Genomic DNA, 18,623 nt, shown 5'->3' on the forward strand with positions numbered 1-18,623 from the left:
ATGGCATATTTTGTAAATATGCCATATTTCCAGAAAGTTTGTACTATTTCATTGGTTTACTTTTTTTTTTTGAAACAGAGTCTCACTTTGTTGCCCGGGCTAGAGTGCTGTGGCATCAGCCTAGCTCACAGCAACCTCAAACTCCTGGGCTCAAGCAATCCTCTTGCCTCAGCCTCCTGAGTAGCTGGGACTACAGGCATGTGCCACCATGCCCAGCTAATTTTTCTATATATATTTTTAGTTGTCCATATAATTTCTTTCTATTTTTTAGTAGAGACAAGGTCTCGCTCTTGCTCAGGCTGGTCTCGAACTCCTGAGCTCAAACAATCCACCCACCTCGGCCTCCCAGAGTCCTAGGGTTACAGGCATGAGCCACCGTGCCCAGCCTGGTTTACATTTTTTTAAAAAAATTTAACCTAACAGGCCTATAAACGATACTGTTTTTAATTTTTAGTGTAAATAAAACCAATGAAGTTGTATACTATTTATGTATTTATTAGCTTTTTGTCTGTTTTGTTAATTTTTGATAAGATTTTCTTACCACTGTGTAGTGTTTTCTAGCATATTAATGTTCGATATTTAAATATTTCCATTTGTTATGAATTTTTTTATAATTTGTCATTAATTTCCATTTTGTTTATACTACGTTGAGATGTAGAAGTTTTATATTTTTCAAATCTATTATCTTATCCTTTGTAGTTTTTGACTACATTGTCATGTTTGGAAAAGTCTTTTCTACCCCCAATATTATTTATAAAAAGCTTCCCTGTGTTTTCAGTTCATGTCACACGGGGAGAAACATTTTCACCCTGTTCTTTTTCTCCTTATTTGCAGACAATTGAGAATCAGATGTAGGAAGAATATTATAAGATACAGACAGCAGCAAAGAACAACTTCATGAAATTTAAGCAATAATTTAGTAGCTTTATTTTTTTCTCTTCCCCAGAAATAATATTTAGAAATAAGTAGGCCAATAGAGAATGTGTTCCCTACCACAAGCCACAAGTTTTTCTAGTCTGCATGACTCTTTTGTAAATGTTCTCTTAATGTTTTGTTTTCAGCTCTGCTGCATAAAATCCTAGTTGAGAATCCATCAGTAAGAATTACCATCCCAGACATCAAAAAAGATAGATGGTACAACAAACCGCTCAAGAAAGGTAATACCCGTAAAATGCAAGAATTTTTTTTCTGTGAAAGAAAAAGTACTTGCAAAGTCAGAATCACAAGTAAACAACACAGGAGAGCTATGATCTCTGTCCTTGTGGAGATTATAATGTCTAGTAGGAAAAATAGGAATATAAAAAATAATTTTATTAATAATTGTAAAGGGTAAAGTCAGGGTACTATAGCTAAGTGTTTGACCAAGTTTTAAGGGACAGGGAAGAATTTTCTTCCTGAGAAAATGACATTAAATCTAAGATTTGAAAATTAAAGGGGAGCTAGCCAGGCAAGGTGAGTGGCAGATTTGATTCTGAGTAGAGGAGGCAGTATTTGGATTTTCATTTTAGATTTTAGAAGGTCTGATACATTTGAGGAACTTGAAAGAAGATCAGTATGTCATGGACCATGTCTGTCTTGTTCATCATTGTATCACCAGTGATTAACACAGGATACGATGCATCATAAGTAATTAGTAAATATTTGTCAAGTAAATGGGTGAACGGAGAAGTGGGAGAGAAAGAGAAGGTTCAGATGAGGCCACGGAGGTAGCTAGCAGCCAGGTTGTAGGGGAGGACCTTGTAAGTCACTGGGCTTGTAAGGATTTTGGGCTTTAACTTAAGGCCATTGGGAAACTTGAGCGATTTTAAGCAAGAAAATAATAGAATCATATATTTGATTTTGGAAGATCTTTCTGTTTTCTGCTTTCATTGTTTTTGATGGATAGGATAGGGTTAAGAGTGGTGCAGGCTTTTTATGCCAGTAGTGTAGATGTAGGCTTAGAGCAGATTAATGGCAATGGGATTGGAGAAAAGAGATGATTCTAAAGAAATTTTAGAACTAGAATTGAAAGCACTGGTGATTATTTGTATGTGGAAAATGAAGGGGAATAAAGAATCAAAGGTGACTTCTAGGTTCTAGTTCTGACAACTCAAGAGGACAAACAGATTTTGGGGGAAATTGATTTGGGAACATGTTGAATTTGAGGAGCTAAGTAAAAATTGTCCAGTGGTGGTGTATTTAAGTGTAGCTCAGGAGACAAGACTAGGCTTGAGAAGTCAATTTTGGTGTTTCCTGCAAATAGTTGGTAATTTAAACCATGGTAGTAGATGAAATTGAATATATGGAATCTTGAAGAAAGCTAATATTTAAGTGGAGGATGGCAGCCAGGGAAACAGAGAAAGAATAGCCAGCGAGGTGGGAGGAACATCTGAAGAATGTGGAGTAATTGAGGCTAAGAGAAGAAAATACATGACGATGGTAGATAGTGTTAAGTGGAGTAATAACACGAAGCCTAAAATCTGTCCACTGAATTCCATAATAGGCAGTTATTCATGATGTTGGCCAGAGCAGTTTTGGTGAAGTGTTGGGAGTAAATTCTAGAACGTGGTGATTGTAGCATAGAAGAGGTAAGGATGCAGAAAGAATAATTATAGACAACTCATTCAAGAAGTTTGGCTATGAATGGGGGGAAAGGGGTGCAATAGCTATAGATGAATGAAGAATTCTTCTTTAATTCCTCTCTGAATGTTTCTTTAACCTACTTGTTCTAATTGAAGTCCTACTCTCCCCTGAGGACACTGCTTGCTCTGAAGTGGTGGGTGTTTTCTTTCTCATGTCTTTGGATCTGGAAGTGGGGCATATGTCTTTCTTGTTCTTCATTGTCACTTTGTCCCTTCTTCCTGTATTCCTCCCCCTTCTAACTTCTGACCCCCAAATTAAAATTTCTGCCATACTTTCACTCTCTCCAACATGACTTTTTTTTTTTGAGACAGAGTCTCACTCTGTTGCCCAGGGTAGAGTGCTGTGGTGTCAGCCTAGCTCACAGCAACGTCAAACTTGTGGGCTCAAGCCATCCTTCTACCTCAGCCTACGGAGTAGGTGGGTTTACAGGCATGCACCATCACGCCCGGCTAATTTTTTCTGTGTATTTTTAGTTGTCCATATAATTTCCTTCTATTTTTAGTAGAGACGGGGTCTTGTTCTTGCTCAGGCTGATCTCGAACTCCTGAGCTCAAACAATTCACACGCCTCACCGCGCCCAGCCTCCAACATGACTCTTAATGTAATTTTTGTTATGGTTCTTGATGATTTAAATGTTTCTTTGGATGATCCTTCCAATATCCTGAGTCACCATTCTTTGACCTTCTCTCCTCTATGATCTTATCTTCAAACATTCTCTGATCACCAGTGTAATTTTTTCTGTTTTGCTCCCTCGATTACCCTGACTTCAACAATTCTTTGACTCTACCTAGACTTGCAATCTATTAATTCTACCTTTTCACTGTCTCTTACTTGCCCCCTCCCTAGGTCCTCATTTCCCTTTTTACCTTTCTTAAATCATAAATTTCCATTCATCATCTTCAACTTCCTTGCCCAAAATCCAACCTAAGTTTAATCCAGTTTTCTACCTACTCCACACTTGTACCTGCACAGGTGATTGTAGCTGGAGAAAAATACCCAACAATGTTCATTTTAAATTCAGTATTACCAATATCAAGTGGGCACACACCATCATACTCAGCTAATTTTTTTTTTATTTTTAGAGATGGGGGCTCCCTATGTTGCCCAAGCTGGTCTCAAACTCTTGGCCTCAAGCGATCTTCCTGCCTCTACCTTGCAAAGTGCTAGGATTATAGATGTGAGCCACCGCACCCGGCCCGTCCTTTATTTTCTTAATCCACATTCCATTAGTAATCTTATTCAGTCTCAACCTTTAAATAAATCTATATGTTCATGACTTATCACCTTTATATCAACCTGGACTTTTCCTCTGAATGCCTAACTTATGTGTCTAATTGCCTTCTCAAATATCACTTGAATGTTAGGAGGCATCTCGAACTTGATGTGTCCCAAACTGAGTTACTGATCTTTCTCCTTGAGACCTACTCCTTGCATAATCTTTTCTATCTTGGCCACTGCCTCCTTGTTATGCAGATCAGAAACCTGGAGTCATCCTTTATTCCTCTCTTTCTCTTTCACCTCACATTCAGTATGCCAGGAAATTCTGTTAACCTCTGTCTTTAAACATTCCAAAGTCTGTTCACCTTTTATCACCTCCACTGCTGCCCTATCAGTCTAAACTACCATGGTATCTTGCCAGTGTTCTGGTTAAAAAGTAAGTTAGAATATGTCACTGTTCTGTTCAACTCTCCAATGCTTTACTTCTTACTCAGAGTGTAAACTAAAATCAGTTCATGGCCTGTGAGGTCTTTCATAATTTGTCCCTTTCATCGTCTCTCAGACCTTAATTCTGCTTTTCTCTCCTTTGGTCATAGCTATATTGGTCTCTGCATTGTCTACCCAATACTCCAGGGACATTTTTACCTCATTGTTTTTGTCATGACTTCCTTATGCCTGGAAGTGTTTTTTCTTGTCTGACTTATTCACATGCTTTATCCTCTAACTTTCTGTGGGTATTGGCTTTTATGTCATCTTATCAATAAGCCTTTCCGGGCCCATCCTGTTTATAACTATACCCCCTCTTCCACCCCAACACATTTCTTCACTTTATTTTCCTCCATTGTACTTATTACCATTTAACTTGTTGAATTTTAACTTTACTTGAACTTTGACTTCTTATACTTTATTTTGTCTCTCCTCAGTGGAATGTAGAATTTAAGAGGTCAAAGGTTTCTGTTGATTTTGTTCCCTGCTTTTTTTTTTTTTTTTTTTTTTGAGACAGAGTGTCACTTTGTTGCCCAGGCTAGAGTGAGTGCCGTGGCGTCAGCCTCGCTCACAGCAACCTCAAACTCCTGGGCTTAAGCAATCCTACTGCCTCAGCCTCCCGAGTAGCTGGGACTACAGGCATGTGCCACCATGCCCGGCTAATTTTTTCTATATATATTTTTAGTTGTCCAGATAGTTTATTTCTATTTTTTTTTTTAGTAGAGACGGGGTCTCGCTCAGGCTGGTCTCGAACTCCTGACCTCGAGCGATCCACCCGCCTCGGCCTCCCAGAGGGCTAGGATTACAGGCGTGAGCCACCGCGCCCGGCCTTGTTCCCTGCTTAATACCTAGAATAATGCCTCACACATAGTAGACCTAATAAAAAAATATTTGAATGCGTGGAATAGTAAATAAAAAGGTTGGCTAAACTTAAGCACGTTTCAGGACAGATCTAGTAGAAAAGGAAGAGGCTGAGAGTCTAAGAGAAAGGGAATGAGTTAACAGAGCATCAAGATCCCTAAGGAGGGAGGAGTATGAGCTCCATAGCACAAGTAGAGAGGTGAACATTTGATAGGAGGATGGAAGGGAAGAAAGGATGGGTACAAATGCAAGTAAACTAGCAGATTTGGTAGTGACAAGTTGATGTAGTGTCTGTCTAATGGCTTTATTTTCTCTGTGAAATCAGAGATGGTATTATATGCTAAGTAATGAGGTAATGAAGGGTAGTCTTGGGAATTTCAGAAAAGTGTAGAAGTTTTGGGGTAATCCTTGTGAAGAAAGAGAGAGGAAACTGACCAGAGAAACAAATAGGATTGTTTGGCAGTGTTGAGCGTGCAGCTGAGGATTGTAAGCGTGAATTTATAATGGCATTTTCCATATGGTTATTATTCTTGGTAAAGCTTTTCTGGGAGGGCAAAGAAGGTTGGATAGAGCAGATTCATAATGTTTATTGCCATTATCATTAATTATTTTTTAGTTTGAAAACTTCTGGTCCTTGAGCCAGGTCTGTCTTCATAGAACATTGTGCTGTTAACCATAGAAGGTGCCATTAAAACCGTGGCCTTAGCATGATACCCCACACTTGGAACATGTTTACAGGTCACAATTTGTGAAATACCTAATTTGACAAATGAGTGTTAGGTAGTTTATAACTTGACCATATTTCTTATAAAATTATACAAGAAGAGTCACTATTTGTCTTATAAGTATTTTGGGTTAAATTAAAGGATTTAGATACGTTTTTACTTCTTCAAGTTGCCAGTTGGGTTAATTAAAAAATATCTACATAGAAGACTTGAAAGCATTTGTATTTGCTTTCTTTTTTAGGGGCAAAGAGGCCCCGTGTCACTTCAGGTGGTGTGTCAGAGTCTCCCAGTGGATTCTCTAAGCACATTCAATCCAATTTGGACTTCTCTCCAGTAAACAGTGCTTCTAGGTAAGACTAATAAAAGTCATTGTTGAATGTAATATCCCACATGAAAAAATGATCCACATATATATTTTTTCTTAATAATGAACATAATTTTGTCAATGTGAGAATGGTTGTATGATATAAGAAAGGCCTGATGGATTTTGTTTAAAGACATATTTTCTTCTTTGTCTTAATGCTTCAGTGAAGAAAATGTGAAGTACTCCAGTTCCCAGCCAGAACCACGGACAAGTCTGTCCTTATGGGATACCAGTCCCTCATACATTGATAAACTGGTGCAAGGAATCAGTTTTTCCCAACCCACATGTCCTGATCATATGCTTCTGAATAGTCAGTTACTTGGCACCCCAGGATCCTCACAGGTAAGGGAATTTAATTTTTCATATAAACAATAGCAGCCCTTTATTTTTTATTGTTTCGAAGCCTTTTTTTAACATGTTAATCTTAGATATATAACTTTTAAATTGTACATATTTTTTGGACAAGGAAGAAAGAATTAGAGGAGCCCTTTATGCAAAAGAATTCCAAGTCATAGAAAAGAATTTTCAGACTAAATAGCTATGATATGACTGCCTTCAGTCATAATGGATTTATTCAGTTTTTTTTGTTTGACATGGAGAATCCCTGGCAACGCTTGGTCAAGAGAATGACACGATTCTTTACCAAATTGGATGCAGACAAATCTTATCAATGCCTGAAAGAGACTTGTGAGAAGTTGGGCTATCAATGGAAGAGTTGTATGAATCAGGTATTTGTCATTAATTTTCATTATATCTTTTCCTCAAGAAAAATTTAAGTATTTGAGTAAAAACTATCATTATCAGTATGTTTCAAAAATACAAAGTAATTGGTTTAATTTGAAAAAGAAACTATTTAAATTTAAGGCATTTAAAATGTTCTTTACATTAAGAAATATTTCTTAAAAGACCTCTGTAAGGTTATTAAAAATATTAAGCAGTTAGAGCCATTATTTTCTTAAAAACTATATAAAGATCTCTCTAAGGTTATCAAAAATATTAAGCAGCTAGAGCCATTATTTTTTCAAAAACTATATACGCTTAAATTGTAAATAGTAACGATTGACTTCCTTCTATGAAAGAGGAATATATTAGCAATCCCACACTTCCTCCCATCTCCCCTGATTCCACCTACTAATTTTTGTTGTTTATATTATGATGTTATAGTTATAAGATTGATGTTCTAATCTGTCTTTAAGGCTTTTCAAAAAAAAAAATGTTAACATCCTGAAAGTTAAATAGGAGACTATTCTGTATTGAAGGAGACTAAAGAGGCCTGACAACTACATTCAATGCATGATCTTTCACTAGATCATGGATTTAAAAAAAATTACAAAGGATGTTATTGGAACAATTGGGGAGATTTGAATATGGGCTGTATATTAGATAATGTTTTTGTATCAGTGTCAAATTTCTTGGGTGTGATGGTAATATTGTGGTTTGTAGGAAAATGTCCTTGTTTGTTGGAGAAACACGTTGGAGTGTAGTGATGTCTGTAACTTAGTTTAAAAACTTTAAAAAGGGCAAATGACTACATAAAGACAAGTAAACACACATATCTAGGTAGATAAGGTGAATGAATTGTACTCTTCTTTCAGTTTTTCTTTTGATTCGTGAGTTTTTAAAATTAAAAGTTGGGATGATTCGGGAAGATTAGATTCCCCTCCCCCCACCCCCCCAAAAGTTAAGGGGAAATGTTACTGTGTAGAAATCTGAGGCCAGCCTGATTTCCCTCTCACTCTTACAGCTGATTCACTCTTTTTTTTTTAAATTTATTTCAAGATATTATGAGGGTACAAACATTTTGGTTACATTTTATGTCTTTGTCTCACCCAAGTGAGGTTTAGAGGCTTGCCCTTCCCCTCTACAATGCACACCATGTCTATTAGTTGTGAGTTTACCCCTCCAACTCCCTAATCCCTGGAGAATATTACTACCATGTGAAGGTGATTCACTTTTTAAAGGTATATTTATAGAGATAAAATTCTCATAACTTTAACCATTTTAAAGTGTACAGTTCATTCACTGGTTTTTAGTATATTCACGAAATTGTACAACCATCACCCTTGTCTGAATCCACAAGATTGCATCACTACAGAAAAAAACCTCTACTACCTTGCGGTCATTCCTCATTCTTTCCTCTCTCATACCCTGGCAACCACCAATTTACTTTCTGTCTCTATGGATTGCCTTTTTTGGACATTTTGTATAAATGGAATCATACAATATGTGGTCCTTTGTGTCTGCTTTCACTTAGCATAATGTTTTCAAGGTTCATCCATGTTGTAGCATGTATCAGTACATTATTCCTTTTTGGGGCTGAATAATATTCCATTACATGGATATATCCATTCATCTTTTGTACATTTGAGTTGTTTCTGCATTTTGGCTATTATGAATAATCCTACTATGAACATTCTTGTACAAGTTTTTGTTTGACCATATGTTTTCAATTTCTTAGATATATATGTAGAAGTGGAATTGCTAGGGCATATGTTAACTCTATGTTTAACTTTTTGAGAAACTGCCAAGTGTTTTTCCAAAACTCCCGCACCATTTATATTCCCACCAGAAATGTTAAGGGTTCCAATTTCTCTACATCCTTGCCAATTGTCTGCCTTTTTAATTATAGCCACCCTAGTGTGTGTGAGGTATTATCTCATTTTGTTTTGATTTGCATTTCCCTAATCACTAATGGTGTAGAGCATGTTTTCATGTGCTTACTGGCTATTTCTTTACAAACATACCTATTCAAATCCTTTGTTCATATTTTAACTGGTTTGTTTTTCTTATTGTTGAGCTGTAAGAGTTCTTTATACCTTATGAGCACTAGAACCTTGCCAGATACCTGATTTGCAAATATTTTCTCCTATTTTGTGGGGGAAAATTCGTCCATTCTTTTGCTTTCTTGTTAGTGTCCTTTGATGTACAAATGTTTTTAATTTTGATGAATTCTAATTTACTTTTTTCTTGTGCTTTTGGTGTCAAATTTAAGAAACAGCTCATACAAGATCATGAAGATTTATACTTAATGTTTCCGTCTAACATAATAGATTTAGCCCTTACATTTAGTTCTTTGATCCATTTTGAGTTAATATTTGTAGCCAGGCTCAGTGGCACATGCTTGTAATTCTAGCTACTCAGGAGGCTGATGCAGGAGGATCACTTGAGCCCCAGGAGTTTGAAACTAGCCTTGGCAACATAGGGAAACCTCCATCTCAAAAAAAAATTTGTGTGTGGTCAGAGGTAGGGGTTCAAATCCAACCTTTTGCATATGGATATCCAGTTTTTCCAGCACCATTTGTTGAAAAGACAATATTTCCCACCGGAAAGTCTTGACACCTTGTTGAAAATAAATTGGTCATAGATGTACAGGTTTATTTCTGCACTGTCAATTTTATTCCATTAATATATATGTCCATGCTTATGCCACTACCATACTATTTTGATTTCTATAGGTTTGTGCTAAGTTTTTAAACTGGAAAGTGTGAGACCTTCAAGTTTGGCTTTGTTGTTTTTTTTTTTTTTTCCTCCAAGATTGCTTTGGTTATTTGTGGTCCTTTGCATTTATATCTGAATTTTGGGACCATCTTATACATTTCTGCAAATAAGAAATTTTAATTTCAATAGGGATTTCATTGAATCTGTAGATTAATTTGGGGAGTATTTCCATTTTAATACAGGTTGAGTATTCTGTATCTGAAATACTTGGAACCAGAAGTGTTTTAGGAGTTTGGACTTTTTTGGATTTTGGAATTTTTTTTTTTATGTTAAGCCTAGAAATGTAGATTTTGGAATATTTGTGTACATATAAAATGAGATATATTGGGGATGAGATCCAAGTCTAAACGTGAAGTTCATTTATGTTTCATGTATACCTTATATACATAGCCGGAAGGTAATTATACAATATTTTTAATTTTGTGCATGAAACAAAGTTTGTGTACATTGAACTATTAGAAAGCAAAGTTGGATGTGGAATTTTCTACTTGTGGCATCGTGTTGGTGTTCAGAGTTTTAGATTATGTTGATCCTCAGAAAATTTTAGATTTTGGAACATTTTGGATTTCAGATTTTTGGATTGAGGATGGTCAACCTATAATATTAGCCCTTCCAATCCCATAACATGGGGTCTCTTCCTATATTTTAAAGTTAAGTTGTCTTTAAATTCTTTCAAGAATATTTTGTAGTTTTCAGTGTTCAGGTCTTGCACTTTCTTGGTTAAATTTAATCCTGTGTTTATTCTTTTTGATTTTAGTGTAAGTGGAATTGTTTTCAAATTTCATTTTCAAATTGTTCATTGCTAGTTTATATGCAACTGAATTTTATATATTTATCTTGGATCCTGCAAATTTGCTGAACACATTTGTCAGCTTTAGTAGTTTTTTTGCAGATTTTTTTAGGGTTTTCTATATATAAGATCATGTTATTTGCTAATAGAGATACAGTAAATAGTTTTTTTTTCAATCTGGATGTCTTTTAATTTTTTTTTTTATTGTTTAATTTCCCTGCTTAGGACTTCCCTGGTTATGTTTAACAAACATGGTGAGAGTGGACATCTTTGTCTTATTCCTGATCTTAGGGAAAAGGTTTGAGTCTTTCAGCATTAGTAACGATAGTAGCCGTGGGTTTGTCATAGATGCCCTTTATCAGGTAGAGGAAGGTATTCCTAGTTTGTTGAGTGTTTTTATCATGAGTGGGTATTCAATTTTGTCAAATGCTTTTTCTGTATCTAGATGATCTTGTGTTTTTCCCCTTTATTATTATTATTAATATGGTATAGTACAGTAAATGATTTTAATATTTTGAACAACCTTGCATTATTGAGATAAATCCCACTTGATCATATGTATAATCCTTTCAGTGGTGTGTTACTGGATTTGATTTGCTGGTATTTGTTGATGTTTATATTCATAAGGCATATTCATCTGTAGTTTTCTTGTGATGTCTTTGTCTGGCTTTGGTTTCATAGAATAAGTTAGGAAGTGTTTTCTCCTCCTGTCTTTTGGAAGAGTTTAAGAAGGATTAATTGTTAATTTTTCCTTAAACATCTGGTTGAATGGGGCCATGTGGGGTTTTTTTTGGTTAGAAATATTTTGATTACTGACTTTGTCTTGTTATAGGTGCATTTAGATTTTCTATTCTTGAGTCAGTTCTAGTAATATGTGTATCCATTTCTTTTTGTTCATCCAATTTGTTGGCATGTAGTTATTCATAACATTCTTTTATAATCCCTTTTAATTCTATAAGGTTGGCAGTAACATCTTCACTTTCATTCCTGATTTTAGTAATTTGAGTTTTCTTATTCTCTTGGTCAGTCTGGCTAAAGTTTAGTTACTTTGTTGATCTTTTTAAAAAAACTAACTTATTTTCTTCTTTGTGAGTTTAGCTTTTTCTTTTTTATTTTATCAAGTAATTGCTCTTATTGGTTATTGATTGGAGATCATTCTTTTTTTAAAAAAAAATTACATTTTAGACCAGTTTTATAATAGATTCACAGCAAAGTTGAGCAGAAGGTACAGATTTCCCATGTACTCCTTCCACCCACGCATACATCTTCTTGCCATTATCATTATCCCCCACCAGAGTGGGACATTTGTCACAATTGATGAACTTACATTGACATATCATTATTACCCCAAGTCCATGTGTGGGTTTTTTTTTTGTTTTGTTTTGGTTTTTAGGTAGAGTCTTGCTCTGTTGCCCTGAGTGCCATGGCATCAGCCTAGCTCACAGCAACCTCAAACTCTTGGGCTTAAGTGATCCTCCTGCCTCAGCCTCCCGAGTAGCTAGGACTACAGGTGCGCGCCACTACGTCCAGCTAATTTTTCTATTTTTAGTAGAGATGAGGTCTCGCTCTTGCTCAGGGTGATCTCGAACAACTGAGCTCAGGTGATCCTCCCACCTCGGCCTCCCAGAGTGCTAGGATTACACGTGTGAGCCACCATGCCTGGCCCCAAGTCTGTGGTTCACTCTTGGTGTTGTATATTCTATGAGTTTGGACAAATTTTAATGACATCGTATCCATCATTGGAGTATCACATAGAATAGTTTCACTGCCCTAAAAATCCTCTGCCTGTTTCTCCCTCCCTAGCCTCTAATGTCTGACAACCACTGGACATTTTGAATATTACTGTGTGACAGTTCTAGAAATCATATTTTCTCTTGCCAGGGTTAGAGTTGCTGCTTGATGTTTTTTTTCTTTAGTGACTTTTCTTATATAATTTTTCAAAATCTATATTCCTTGTCATAGTTGGCCATAAAGTTTCTGTCCTGCTAGCTTGGTGGTCAGCTAATGATTGGACAGAGAATTCCTTAAGTTCAGTGAACCAAAAAAGTCTCCTGGTATTTGCAGAGGGGTTCTGTGTGTGTATTGGGGCACACCTGCAGTACTCAGCCAGGAAGTTTACAACTCCGTCTTAGCCCTCACCATCTTGCGTGAAACCTCAAACAAAGTTAGATAGAGCTTAGGGCTTTCTCAAACCTTTCCTGAGCATATGCACTGCCTGGTCATGGGTATGGCCTTTAGATTCCCAGGTATACGCAGGAGCTTTTCAAAGTTCTTATTCCTCAAAAACATCTCACTCCCTAGCCTTTCCTTCAGAGCTTTTTGAGTAGTCTGTTGTTTGCCCCAGTTGCTATCCATTGCTTCAGGCAGTAAAGACTAAAGCATTTTCCTGTAAATGTTTTCAACAAATGCCCCGTAGTAGCTTTAGCACAGGGTGAGTTACAGTTACAAAGGGAAAATAAAGACAGTTTGTAAATGAGGTTTAGGTTTATCCTGCTCCCACCTAGACTTATAACTGAAATGCAGACTGTTATTTTTAAGGCTACTACTGAGAGAGGAGCAGGAGATGGGAACAGGGTAAGTTATTAATACAATGCCAGAAAGCTCACTGTTCTGAGATTCACTAGTTTTATTGAATGAGTGTTTCTGTGTTGCTATAAACTTTTAGGTAGGTTTGACAAGGTACTGACAAAGTTGATTCTGACAGTTTTTGCCAATTTTTCATACTGTTTTTGTGGAGTAATGGGCTTTTGGAGTTCCTTCCTCTGCTATTTTCACTCGTTGCTTCACTCTTCCTGTCTAAATTCTTGAACTATTTTCTTTGTCTTTGAAGTTTAAGAACTTAATTCAGATGAGTTGAATATCTTGTATTAATTTTCCTAGAACATAATGTGTTGTTTCAGTGTTGCACAATTGTGATACAGTTATAGTTTTCATAGTTGTTTATTGAAGTGAGAATTATTACACATTTGTAATTTGGACTGGGCTTAGCTGGGCAAATCTGCTGACCTTGCTTGGGTTCATTTATCTGGCTGTAGTCATTTAATGTCTTTATTGTTGCTGGTGGCATCCTTACCCACAAGTTTGGTACTAGTTATTGTTAGGGTGGAAAACTTAGTAGGTTCTCATGGCGCGGGTGGAGAAAAGTTTCTCACATAGAGATTAGGATATAAAAGTATAAAATTTATTTTATCTTTTTAGAAGGAGGAGAGGAAGAGATTGAGAGAGTGTGAGAGAGAAAAGGGAAATAAAGGGAAAAAGAGGGGAGCTGTGCAGAGGCCAAGAGGCTGGTCAGTTTTTATGGGGACAAAGAGAAAGGAAAAAAAAAAAAGAGTGATTATTGTCGGTTGATAATAGAAGCTGCTGTGGAGTAATTAGCAGGAGGCAGCTGTGAGATGTCAGGTTGTTCATCTTTCCTGTTTCCTCTGCTACTGGAGACTTGGTTATCTCTGAAATGCAGTCAGGGTTATCACAGGGGATGTGATCGCGCCCCTGAGATGTGGTGTTGGGCAGGAAACTGAGGCCTGGAGTTTGTGCACGCCCCACCCTCCTTCCAGGGGCTTTTCAGGAACTACTATAAAACAAATTCTAAAAGGCAGTGAGCTGGTGAATGTAAAGAAAAAGATTTACATCTCCTTTCTGTCTGTTCTGCTCTTTTCAGAAGTTGTGAAAACGGAGCTGGAAAGAGAAAGAGCAGAGAGCTTTTAGGATTGATCTTTAGCTGTTACTAGGAAATTGTGGGATTACATATTTTCCTGTTAGTTCTGCAAGGACGTCCCTTTCAGTCATTGTCTGGGCCTTCTTTTCCACATCACTCACGAAGCCCGAGCTTCTTTATAGGCCATAGGAACAGTGTGGAAATGGAAGTTGCAAGGCCTCTCAAGACTTTCACAATCTTCTGATTGCTATTGTAGCTTTTCAGCCACAAATCTCTTTAATAATCCTGTTTTTCCTCTCATGTTTTTATTCTCTTTGATTGTTTCTTCTTTCAGTGGTATTTTGATAAAATACAAAATTTCTGTTGTTGCTAAGAGTTCACAAAGACTCAATCCCTGGTAAAGTAGCTATACCCTGTTGACAGGTTGGTTTGGGTTGGGGACACATATGCCTATTGGGAGGAAGAGAAACCCTGCAATGAGTGAGATTTTCAGCATACTGGATACTACTCCTGTTGTGGAAGTAGCCTGAAAATTTTTAGAGTGTTCTCTACTCACATATGTGGCTTAACCTTATTTTTGTTGCCCTAGGTTACCGTATCAACAACTGATAGGAGAAACAATAAACTTATTTTCAAAGTGAATTTGGTAGAAATGGATGAGAAGATATTGGTTGACTTCCGGCTTTCTAAGGTATTTTTGATATGTTTCATTATACTGTATTCTTTCTATTGAAATATTTCTGTATGAATTTTTTTAAATGGAATATTTATATATGTGGCATTTGTAATTATATGGTAACTTTTTTCATTTAATTTTATAAACATTTGTTCTTGTCATTATCTATTTTTCTAAAACACTGCTTTTTAAAAATGACATTTTCTTTATTATGTCAGAAAAATTTTTGTTTTTTGTAGAAAATGTGGATGAGTAAAAAATACAAAAAGAAAAATATTCCTAAATTATTTTCACAGCAGTAATCACCTTTAATATTTTGAAGCATTTTAATCTTTTTCTTAATTCACATATATCTTTTTAATAAAAATTATGATTTGTAAAAATGTTTGCACGTTATAATTTAATAACCCTTTTTTTTTTTTTTTTTTTCTTCCCCGAGAGACAGAGTCTCACTCTGTTGCTTGGGCTAGAGTGGGCTAGAGTGCCATGGCATCAGCCTAGCTCATAGCAGCCTCAAACTTCTGGGCTCAAGCAATCCTCCTGCCTCAGCCTCCCAAGTAGCTGGGACTATAGGCACGCACTGCCGTGCCTGGCTAATTTCTTTCTATTTTTTTAGTAGGGATGGGGTCTCGCTCTTGCTGAGGCTGGTCTCAAGCTCCTGAGCCAAAGTGATCTTCCCACCTTTGCCTCCCAGAGTGCTGGGATTATAGGCGTGAGCCACCATGCCCGGCTCCAGTATTCTTATACATAGATTTTTGTTTGCATTTCTGATTATTTCTTTAGAAATTATTGGTTGTAAGATCATAGTTTTAAAGCCCTTGATAAATAAGACCAAAAGAGGATATTCTCTATTTCCTGAGAGATTGTATGTGGCTCTAAAGAAGTTTGGAAGGGTAGTTCACATTTGTTATATTGGAGATTTGCTGCAACACTGTTTCCAAATGGTTGCTATGGAATTAAATTATTAATATCCTAGTGTAATGAAGTTCTTCTCAAAACTAGATCTATTGGCTTTGTTGCCATAGTATTATGACAAGACTTCATTGTAGTTGTTTAGCTTATTTTTAGTTTCCAAACCCCTCACTGCCTATAGAAAATGATGATTTAGGTCCAGATATACCAACACTTGAAACACAAGGTGTCGTTTTTTTCCCCCCTCTGAGCTCAGTGTGGTAGGAACAGTGATGGGCATGAAATAAAGTCAGAATTATTTATGTAGCTGTTTCCTCTACCAGGATATTTGGTCTTCATAAAATAACCTAAAGGGAATTATAGCTAGACATATCTAAGAAGGTTTGTGTCTACTTACCACTAAAGAGAGTTTGATTTTATGCATGATTTTTTTTCTTTGACATTATTTTTGGATATTATTCCTAATATAGGGTGATGGATTGGAGTTCAAGAGACACTTCCTGAAGATTAAAGGGAAGCTGAGTGATGTTGTGAGCAGCCAGAAGGTTTGGCTTCCTGGCACATGATTGATCCATTGGGGGATTGATTCCTGGTGAATATAGTGCTGCTATGTGGACATTTTTCTTCCTAGAGAAGATTATCTTATTCTGCAAACTGCAAATAATAGTTCCTGAAGAGTTCACTTCCCTCTTTATCCAAACATCTTCCAGTTCTTTTTGTATGTTCTGCATACAAATACCTATATCTTAATTATAAGTAAAACTTTGGGGAGGAGATGGATAGAATTCGTTAGCTATTGCTTCATCTGTGTTTAGTGTCTAAATTTAAAACCTATCTGGTGGAATCCAAGTTTCAGGGTACTTTACCAGCTTTTATACCAACATATATCTCATTTTGTTTTATCCAAAAAGTACGTATTTCCTGCATGTTGATTTAATTATAAGGGTGAATTAGTAAGGGCTTAATCCTTGTGACTTTTGAATGGTAGATTTATCAGTCTGTGAAGTGAGGCCAACTTCAAAGAATGTATCCCCAAGATTTGTACTTACACTTTCAAAAGGGCCTGACCAGTTATATAAACCTGTTTGAGTTAAAACAATTAATTGAAATTGCAAGTAGGTGTTTTTTCTGGTGTAGTTAGTAATATATAAAATACTGGTTGGTCTTTCAAGTAGAAGTTGAGCATACACTGTAGTGCTTAACTAACTTTAAGAATTACTGTTGCACATTTTAAATATTTTTCTATATTCTACCTTCACAGCCCTATTTTAATTCTTTACTACAGAAATAAAATTCTATTTTGAAAATGAATATCTTTGTGGCCTTATTGGTGACTAAGCGTCTAGGTGATAAAGAATAAAAGGAAGAGGGAGGAGTAAGGCAGCTATAATGTAAATAGGTCTGATTCCTGGCTCCTTTACCTATTAGGCTTACTAAAACTTTGTTTTTCTAATAAAATTTATGTTAACATTTGAATGTATTAGGTTTAGGCCTTATATTCCTTTTTCCATATAAATTATAAAATTAATCAGTTATCTTAGTCTGAAACTAAGAACATGTAAATGTTATGGTTAGAGTTTATCACATATTAGATGTATACTAGCCAATTGTGTTACTGCAGTAAACCCAGAGGAGAAATAAATTTGAACTGTTTTATTTATTTGAACCTATTTTGGGGGCTCCTACGAATTGAACCAGTAAATTCTCAAATGTGGGAGAAATTTTGTTCTTGAGAATTATCTGCCAACCTTTAGTATCTGTCAAAAGCAAAGTTGTTTCTTGACTTCAACCTCTTCCCTGAGTTCCAGCCTTTTTAAGCTATAACCTGCTTGACGTTTTCACTTGGAAGTCTAAGGCATCTCGTGACCAAAAATAGCTTTTGATTCCTACCCTCCAACCTGTTCCTCTCCTAGTTTCCCCCATCTCAAAACCCTAGAAATAAATCATCCTTGACAATCATCCTTTCCATATTCTACATTCAATTCAGCTGATACTATTTAATTTAGCAAATATATTCAAAACATGTTTCACTTCACACCTCTGCTGATACCACTCTAGAGTCTAATCTAGAGTGACATTGTCTCTTTTTTTATATTATTTATGCTCAGCAGCTTATTTTCCAGAAAAGCGGTCAGAATGGTCCTTTTAAAATGTGAATCAGGTATCCCTGCCCCACTCTCAGTTCTCGTGGCTTTTTATCACACCTAAAACAAAATTCAAAATTCTGTGTATGAACTATACAGCTTTGGGTGATGTGTCCTCTGGCCACCTCTGTGGCTTTATCTGCCACTTTCCTTCTTCATTCTTCTCTAGCCATGTTGGCTTTGCTGTTCTCACAAGACAAGCACATTCCCTCCTCGGGGTCTTTTCACTTGATGTTCCATGTCCCTGAAGGACACCAAATACTTGTGTTGCTTGTGCTTCCCTTTAGGTCTCTGCTTAAGTGTCCCTTCTACAAAGTCTTTCCCTGGCTTATCTAAAGTAGTACTCTCTTTCTTTTAATTTTTCACCATAATGCTTATTTCCTGACATTGTAGGATATTTTTATTTGGCTATTAAATGTCTGTTTCTCCCATGAGAATATAAGCTTCTTGATATCAGGGACCCTGTCTGTCCTATTTGGATCTGTATCACCAGCACTCAGAGTAGTGCCTGATAACATTATAGCATATAATAAATGGCTGTTTAACAAAGAAATCAGCACTCAGTTGATCTGATCTATCCTCAGAATATATCCAGAAGCTGTCCACTTCTCTACATTTCGTTTGCTGCCACCCTAGTTCAAACTCTTTCATCTCCCCCCTGGATTTCTATAA

At 36.3% G+C, this 18,623-nt stretch overlaps 1 protein-coding gene across 4 annotated transcripts in view; it reads left to right on the top strand.

Moving 5' to 3' along the window:
* CHEK1 (checkpoint kinase 1) overlaps positions 1-17,114 on the top strand; it is a 30,453-nt gene extending 13,339 nt beyond the window's left edge. For all 4 annotated transcript variants that reach the window (XM_045555748.1, XM_045555749.1, XM_045555747.1 and 1 more), the window contains 6 exons: positions 1,062-1,157; positions 6,154-6,262; positions 6,441-6,618; positions 6,876-7,004; positions 14,809-14,910; positions 16,278-17,114. In XM_045555748.1, coding sequence (XP_045411704.1) covers positions 1,062-1,157; positions 6,154-6,262; positions 6,441-6,618; positions 6,876-7,004; positions 14,809-14,910; positions 16,278-16,373 — 710 coding nt within the window. In that variant the 3' untranslated portion in view covers positions 16,374-17,114. The remainder of the gene's footprint in view (positions 1-1,061; positions 1,158-6,153; positions 6,263-6,440; positions 6,619-6,875; positions 7,005-14,808; positions 14,911-16,277) is intronic.
* Positions 17,115-18,623: the final 1,509 nt, after the last annotated feature.

The sequence above is a fragment of the Lemur catta genome, chromosome 7 (assembly GCF_020740605.2).
Source record: "Lemur catta isolate mLemCat1 chromosome 7, mLemCat1.pri, whole genome shotgun sequence".
Classification (NCBI taxonomy): domain Eukaryota; kingdom Metazoa; phylum Chordata; class Mammalia; order Primates; family Lemuridae; genus Lemur; species Lemur catta.